General features: G+C 50.0%; 1 protein-coding gene across 1 annotated transcript; it reads right to left on the bottom strand.

The window, feature by feature from the left end:
* Positions 1 to 4,528: 4,528 nt before the first annotated feature.
* Positions 4,529 to 8,397, bottom strand: Spaca3 (sperm acrosome associated 3). Its single transcript, XM_015500970.2, has 4 exons — positions 8,094 to 8,397; positions 7,180 to 7,338; positions 6,795 to 6,873; positions 4,529 to 4,675 (listed from the first exon to the last, which is right to left on the bottom strand). The coding sequence occupies exons 1-4, from the start codon at positions 8,347 to 8,349 to the stop codon at positions 4,609 to 4,611; spliced, it is 561 nt and encodes a 186-aa protein (XP_015356456.1). The 5' UTR covers positions 8,350 to 8,397; the 3' UTR covers positions 4,529 to 4,608.
* Between the last annotated feature and the right edge of the window lie 215 nt (positions 8,398 to 8,612).

Genomic DNA, 8,612 nt, shown 5'->3' with positions numbered 1-8,612 from the left:
TCCTGGCCCCATGCCGGCTCAGTCAGATAGAAGCTTGTGTTTAGTTTGCAATATCTTCCAACAGGCAAAGGGGCAAGAGATGGTGGCACACATGCTCAAGAGTGGAGAAAACCAGCCATACCCTGCAGAGGGAGAGGTCACACAGGCAAAGACCAGGATCTAAGCCCAAAGAAGAGCACTCAGAAAAGCCTCCTCATCTCCCTCACCTTTGCAGAGAAACAGAGAAGCAGCCGCACTTGAGCAGACCAGGTATTCCTGGACCATTCGCTCCACTCAGCACAAAGATACCCAAAAGCCTGTTTTGAATCTGTCTCCTTGAGCCAAACTAGGCCAGGAGACCTCTTCCCTCTAAGACTGGTAGCTGGGTATGATATGGTGCCCACCCATCACTTTGTCTCACATCCTGTCTTTTCCTCTTCCTCCTCCTCAGCAAACAGGGCAGGTCTCCTAAGGAAACCCTGGTCCCCAGGCAGGCAGGACCTGCACACACCCATTCCTCCCCAGGTGGGCTGGAACTCGGCACCCCCAGACTAGAAGCCAGCACTTCTGGAAGCCCACTTGTACCAGGCAGGGTGCTCGGTGCTTCACTGCTCTATATTTTGCGGTTGGTACAATATCAGCTCCTCTTGCCCATGGAGACTGCTGAGCTCCCAGAGGCAGAATGACTTTCCCATGGCCAGGCAGCTAGAATCAGCTCCAGCTAGAATGAGCTAGAATCAGCTCCAGCTCTGGCCACACCAATGAGCTCCCTCTGCTCAAAACACGTCCAAGGAGGAAGGGTGTGGGACTTGGATGAAGAGCAGCCAGCCTGGTCCCTGTGAGAGGTAGACTCCCTGGTGAGTTCAGAAGGGACACTGTGTTCCCCGGGAGGGATGCATGGAGCTCCGCACATAGGTACTGCTGAAGTGACACTGTTGAATGAATTGTTACATATGAAAATGTATTAGGATTCAGTGATTCTAAAAACATTAGCTGGGTGCCTACCCTTCATCTATTCACACTTCGGTTGTGCATTCAACAGATTCATTCATTTATTGAAAATTGTGTGCCACTATTCTAGATTCTGGGGATAGAAGAAACACATATTTCCTGCTCTCATGATGTTTACAATCTAATATAAGGAGACTGAAGGAAGAATATACATAAATTCAGATGTGCATGAAATCATTTCAGATGGTAGCATATGCTATAGTGGTAAGACAGTGACAAGGAGGGGTGAGGACGCTTCAACTCTGGTGGCCAGGGAGTCGCTCTAAAGAGGTAAAATTGACATCAGACCTGATTGAAGAGAAAGGAATAACCACTCTGAGATTTGATTTGAGGAAATGGCATTCCAGGAAGACAGAACAGTAGTAGGAGCAGCTTGTTGGATAACAAGTTCACAAGAGTTTATGAATGAGGAGGAGGAGTGGAGACACAGAATGCTACTTTGAAGGGACTAATTGCCAGGGACCCCACTAGCTAGGGGAAAAGTTTCTGAACAGTTGAGAGAGGCATCTCAACTGAGGGGGAGATGTTGAGAGCCACAGCCGAAGGGGCCCCAGCAAACTTCCAGCTGCCAGCAAACTTCCAGCTGCCAGCTGATGATTGGCTCACAGCGGCCCCAGCAACATCTAGCTGATTGGCTCCTCTGCGGTGATGCTCATTGGGCTGTTTCCCTGCCCTTTCAGACCACGGAGCTGCTCATTGGGGGACTTTTTTGGCTCCGCCCACGTGACCCAGCCAATCGGCCTCAAGAGCAGGAGGACTGTGGGAGGTGGGGAGAAGCTTGTGGGGGAGAGAGAGGCTTGTGGGAAGCCGGTGGTGGCAGTTGAGGCTCTGAGGGTTTTTCCTGAGAGGCTGTTTTGTTTGGCGTGTGTGGTTCTAAAAATAAAGTTAGTTTCTTTTGACAAGTGGCTCCTGATTGTGCCCAGCCAGACTGCGGCAATCTGTCACGGTCAGCTGAGCCTTGGTCCTAGAAGACCTGGTAGCCAAGAGCCTGACTTTAACCTGCAAGTAAGAAAAGACCTTGGTTTCAGGATGTAAAGCAGGAACAAGATAGAAAGTTCTGAGGAAGAAGTGGGGGTGGCAAGGATCCAGGTTAGAAGAAGGGATGCTCTTAGGAGGCCTTTGCAATTGTCCCTGAGAAGAAGTGAGGAGCTCTTGATTAAAGCAGATATATGTGGATAGAAAGGAGGGACAGTTTCCTGAGATATCAGGAAGATAATTATAGGCAGGACTGAATGATTGGTGGAATATTGGGTGCAAGTGATGTAGAAGCATGGAGACCCCAGGACCTAGCCTGGTTACCCCAACTGACCTGAGGACATTTCTCTTTCTGAGTCTAGAATTCCTGTGGCTTCCACTTGCAGGTGAACCCGTTCACTGTTCCATCATCCTCCTCACAGGTGAGGCCTCTCTGGTTTTTGGTCAGGGAACTCTCCCCTAAATAAGCCTTCTCTGTCTCCACCTGTTCCTGGTTAATCTCCCAGGCAAGGCTCCAGGACCCCTCAACCAGGTCCAACACCTGCCAAGCCCCTCCTTGCAGAGCCCTGAGGCCCTCATGCTGGCCCAGACCCTCCAAATCCTTTTCCCAACTATCTCTCTGGCTCCAAGAGCCTCAGTTGGCCTATTCCTTCCCCAGACAAGCAAAAGAGACCATTGGGGCAATCATGTAATGCAGATACAGGAGGTCTGACGGCAGATGGAGTAGAGAGCATCAGTCAAAGATGGATGGGCCCCGGGTCTCTGGCCCAGCAGTAGCTCCTAACAAAGTACAGTGACTGAGGGCACACATGGAGCCATAGTGACCTGTGTCCCAATTTACCTTCTCTGAATCAGTTTCTTTATCCATGGAATGTTTTATTTTTTTTTTTTTGGGGGGGGGGGGGCTGGTGGCGATGCAGTACTGGGGATTGAACACAAGGGGACTCAACTACTGAGCCACATTCCCAGCCCTTTTTATATTTTTATTTAGAGACAGAGTCTCGCTAAGTTGCTTAGGGTCTTGCTAGGTTGCTGAGGCTGGCCTTGAACTCACAATCCTCCTGCCTCAGCCTCCCCAGCAGCTGGATTATAGGCATGCACCGCCACACCCGGCCTGTTTCCTTATCTATAGAAGGGGTGTTCTGATTGTCCCTTCACCATGGGTTATTGTTCTACGGTCTAAATTAGATAATGCATGGCACACAGTAGGCACACGCACAGTGTTTGCATTAATATTAGAGAGAGAGAGAGCAGTCTCTACCTATGATTTAGTGGATCCATGAGTCACGATGCCCTCTCTCTTAGCAAGGTCTTTTGCCATTATCCATTTATATGAACAGCTCCCAATTTTTATCATCCCTTTGATCAGAGAAGCAATGCAAGGAAACTGGTATGTCTCACCAATTATGGGTGCTTAACCACCCTTCTGGTGTTTGCTGATCCAGTGACATTCATAGATAGCAGGTCCCCTGTAGTGGGTGATAGCATAGCCCCTCCCCCTGAGTCACCAGCCAAGCCTCAACCAACAATTCAATACTTGCAGGGTTCTGTGGAGTCTTTCCAGAAGGATCTACAATCCAAACTCAAGACTCAGCCTTCTTACATCACCCCATCATCTTGAACACTGTCCTTGCCATCATACCCTCTGTGATTCCAAGACGCTGCCCACCTTCCTCCTTCAGACACCCTCCCGGAGACACTGAGGTCTTGGTCAAAGGGGGACAGCGCTGCCTCTTCAGAGTTCCCCATGTGCTGAAGAAAGAAAAAAACTGCCCTAACTGTGCAGTTTACTCCCCAAAAGCCACTAGCAGTCCCATCCCATCCTCCAGCCTCCTAGCGGTGGTCAGCCCTGTGGGGAGACTTTCCTACCCAGAAAGTGATCCATCACTATCAGCAGCACTTGAACCTCTCGCCTATAGAGGGCACCAGAGAGCAGAAGCCCCTATGGTCATCCAAGGGCATTCACTCCATCACCCCATGGTGACAGCAGTGTGTTAGCAGGCACCCTGAGGAGGGCCAAGGCATGGTGGCTGCCATCTGGGACCAGAGCCTCAGAATATAAGTGTCCCACAGGCATTTCCACAAGAGCCAAAAGTTTACAACACCAGACTCAGTTAGGGCCACCAGGTATTCAGAATTAAATTTGAATTAATTGAATTTGCCCCAGTTAAATTTGAATTTCAGATACATAAGAAATTTTTTAGTCTGAATATGTTCCATACGGCATTTGGGACCATACTTACACTTAAAATGCATATATCCAAAATTCACATTTAACTGGAACATTCTCTTTTTAGTGTTATTTGGGTTTTGTTTGTTTTGCTAATTTCTGGCAAACTTAAGCCCAAACTCTACCGGGTGTGGACGAGGAAGGCTCTGACCACCCCCTCCTCAAGCCACCAGGAATGGAGGCAAACTTTCCATGGTAGGATTTTGGAGTCTTCCTGCAACCCAACCCGGTGGTCAGATGAGGTGGGGAAATGACGAGATGCTGTAGGCCAACATGAAAACACACCAGCAGCCGAGTAGCAGGCTTAGGTCAAACTAGACTTTATTAGTTGGTCTGTCTTCCCAAGGCTGGGGCAGGAACCAAACCGAGTTTCCCAGGGGGCAGAGTGTGGCCTGGTCCATCCAGAGAAGGACCTACATTTCACAGCCATCCACCCAGTCCCTGAGGTCCTTGCCCTGGCAGTGATGCCTCCAGGCCTCCCTAAAGATGGAGAACAGAGAAGACAAGAGATCATATTAGCAGCAGCCCCAGGCACTACACAGAGAAGAACATGAAGAGGAAGAGAATGCCCCTAAACAATTCAATAGCTAGCCTCCTTACCTTACCACTGAAGACCACTACTAATAGGATCAGGTTTACCCACAAGCCAGTGGTCGGGCCCTGGAGTCTGGAGCCCTGGTCCTTTCCCTATGCTTTCATGCTTCTGGTGGCATCTTTATCACCAGTGTCACCTTGCATATGTACAGCCCTTTACAGTTTACCTGGCACTGTCTCACCCGTCGGCCATTTATCACCACCCCCCTTCCTGCCCTCAGCAGCCCATCTAAGTAGACAGGAGAGATATTATGTTCCCTTTTTTCCAAATTTAAAAAAAAAAAAACTCAGACCAAGATGCAAAATCACTTTCTCAAATCCTGCTGCTACTTAGTGACAGAGCTGTGCCCGCACCCAGCCCTCCTTGGCTACCAAACTGGGTCTTTTCATTGTTGGTTACTACATTTCATAGGCTCTTTGGAGATCATGACCTTCTACCAGCTCACAGCTGATATACTGAGGGAGCTAATCAGGGCCACAGGGATCCTGGGGTCTCAAATCTCAGGGGGTGCCAGGCTTTGATAATTAATGCCCTCTATGATGTCAATGTCAAAGAGCGCAGTGAGCAAGAGTGCCCCAAAGGACCTCTATACATCTATCTTCCAAAAAAGATTGATTGGCCTGTTTGTCTCTTCCATGAGCTCTTTTCTTGGATATTTCTGAAACCCAGGACCTAGCACCAAGCTTGGCATGCCTGAGTTTTCAGTACATGTGTGTAGAGTGAATGAACAGCATTCTGTCCACCTTGTGGGACTAATTCCTATGACTAGCCTCAGCCACCTGCTTTCAGGGGTATATTCATGCCAAGAATTTACTCCCAATGTGTAAGAGAGAGAGAGATGTTCTTTGATTTAACCCAGAAGGACTATCCATCTCAGGGTGGTGGCCATTGAATGTAGGCCTGAGCCTACATTCCCCCTTCCTGACTCTATAGAGGTGCATTATATCCCATGGAGCCTGCCTCGCCCCAGACTCGGTTCCTAAGCCTTCAACTGTCCTCAAACCATCACATTGCCAAAGCTGTGGTCATTCCAGGCCATTTCCAGACCTTCTCTAGATTCATAGTCATTTGTACTCCCCCTCTCCCTCTCAGGCCACATATCTCACCTGTCCCTATATCTCTTCTAATCCTTCATGCCCAACTCCTCTGTTGGCCAACAGTGGTGCACCTGTCCTCACACAGACCCTACATCTCTCACCTAGACTCCTATAGAGTCATCCAAATAGGAGCTGCCACTCTCTCTCTCTCCCTTCTTCTCCTGGACTAACATTCGGTGCCTTCCAAGCTTCTCTCCCAGCCTTAACACCTGCCGTATCTGTCCCCAGTGTTCCAGCCACTGGGTGTTTTACCTTTCCCAGATGCTGCTCTCCCCCACCCATGCTGACTTCTCCAGAAATATGAGTGGAAGAGAGATTACAGACTAAGTAGGAGACTCCCATCAACAGAGGCAGCTGGGGAGCTCCTGACTCAGAGGCACCCCGTGATCCAACCATCTAGTTCAATGGCCCGTGTGACTCTCATCTGTTCTAAAGATGGCTTCTCAAAGGCCATCTTCCTGAAAGGAGGAGGAAAAAGGTTGAGAAGGTGGAGCTCCAGAGCCCCACCCCACTTCAAGCAGAGAACCTCTACTTCAATCTGTTGTACATCCTGACCTTTCATAGAACATTTTGGTTTTATATAAAAGATGCCACAGTTTTAAAAAAAAATTAACAACCTTCTCAAGCCTTGGCCTTGAGGACCTCTAAGCAGACATCCCAGATCTTGGAGAAACCCGGCTCAACTGTGTGCCCATGTGGCCACCATACATCGCTTAACCTCCCTAAAACTCAATGCATCATCTACAAATACTTCCTTGCTTATACTCCCCACCCAAGAGTTATTGTGAGGATTAGATCATAAAGTCTAGAAATATGCCTATGACAAAGTGGGTACCCCAAAAAGGTTAATTTATACCAGTCTTAGCCACACCACCTTGGGGAGCAGGGTCCACCTCAAGATACTTACCAGTAGCCCAGACCCTTGGGCCCTGAAACTATCTTCATGACACAGACAACAGCATTCTTGAGATCAGGGATCAACAAGTCTGGAGTGGGAGGCAGAGAAACACAAAATTGGGAAGCAGGGGGCAGAGCTAGACATCTGGAGTCTGGGGGCACAGGTATCACTCTCTCCCTCTCCCCCTCCATCAGAAACAATCTTCCCTCCACTCCTATAGCTCTAAGACCAGTGTCCCACCTGGGACCTCAAGACAGATTGAAGGAGGATCCACTCTCCTCACTTGCACATTATCTGTCTCCTGGGTGATCCTTACGCAGATCTGAACTGGGCAGAAGCAAATGCTGTTGTAGAGGCCTGACCCCAGCCAGCCCAAGGCCGAGACTCAACCTACCAGAGCAGTACATCTTGCACAAGTTGAGGGAATCCAGTGAGAGGTTTCTGCACCACTTCCGGCTATTGATCTGGAAAAGGCCATTGTTGGTGCTTCCGTCTGCCTTGTGGTCCACAGCAGCTGTGTTGAAGCCACTTGTGAAGTAAGCGAGGCAGACCCCTGTAGGTGACAGAGACACCGCCTGGACTGGTACCCTCACAGTATGGGTCCCACGCACTGGCTCCCCCAGCCTCACCCCCCAAGTGAGGACCAGGGCAGACACCTTCTCGCCTACTCTGCCGTTGGATCAACTGAGGCTCAGAGGGCAAAGTGATTTCCCCAAGATCACATACAGCTGCCACCTAGCAGGGGGTCAGGACTGGGCCTCTGGCCTCCAACTCCTAGGCTTCAAGCTTATTGCCCAGTGCACCGTAAAACCCAATCCATGCGTTTGTTAATGAATTTGCGAGAACTAAATCTTTAGAGGCAAAATTAGGAAGACATGAGTAGGATCTACCAACGGTTCTAGAACTAAAGAGAGGAAAAATAAATCCAGATGTGTCTGAACCTCACAGACAGCTTCCCAAATCGGCCACCAGCTTGAGAAGTTCGGTATTACTCATTTGTTCAATTTGCCTTTTCATTTGGTCAGGAGGAATGTCTGATCCCAAATTATTCGGTCCTTTTGACTCCTGCCTTTGCCAGAGCGTGGGGGGGGGGGGTGGGATGAAGAGGTGGTTCCGATCTGGCTGGGTGTTTCCTGCCTACTATGCATTGAACTCGGGGCTGAGAGTTCTCAACCTGTCATCTCATTTACTCCTGGTTTTAGAGATAGGAGCTGAGGCTTAAAAAGCCCCCCAAGGCCATCCCCCTTTAATGAGAAGGAGGGGGAGAGGAGGAAGTGGAAGGGGTCAGCCAGGGAGAAAGGTTCTCACAGTCAGCCAGTTCGTATCCCCGGAAGCCGTCTAGACCCACTCTGTGGAGCTCCTTGGCCAGTTCGCAGCGACTGAAAACCTTGGCCTGGCTGGAGGTGAGCAGGCCACAGAGTAGAGAGACGAGAGCCAGCCAGGTGACCCTAGGTGGATTCAGTCGCCTTCTGGATACCCAGCTCCCGGCTTTCATGCCAGTTGCAGAGATGTAGCCCCTGCCACACGGGGTCAGAGCTGAGCTTTGGGATGACAGGCAGTTCATCAGCCCTGGTGGTCTCCTTCAGACACCTACTCCTTGGAAGAAGAAGGGGCAGAGCCTGAGTGTACCCCTGGGAAGAGAAGAAGGCGTGGGCAGAAGGCGAGGCCCCAGTGGAGGGATCGGCTCCTCGGCATCCCCTATGAAGCACCTCCCCATCCTCCCAAGACCCTGGAGGATTCCTGCGACCTACATCGGCCCTTTCCAATCCTACTCTACTCCACCCTGGCCCAGCAGCTGAGGAGAGAGGAGAGGAAATTGGGAAGAAA

Source organism: Marmota marmota, unplaced genomic scaffold (assembly GCF_001458135.2).
Source record: "Marmota marmota marmota unplaced genomic scaffold, marMar, whole genome shotgun sequence".
Lineage (NCBI taxonomy): Eukaryota > Metazoa > Chordata > Mammalia > Rodentia > Sciuridae > Marmota > Marmota marmota.
Note: the sequence above shows the minus strand (reverse complement) of the source record. Positions and strands in the feature narration are given on the sequence as shown.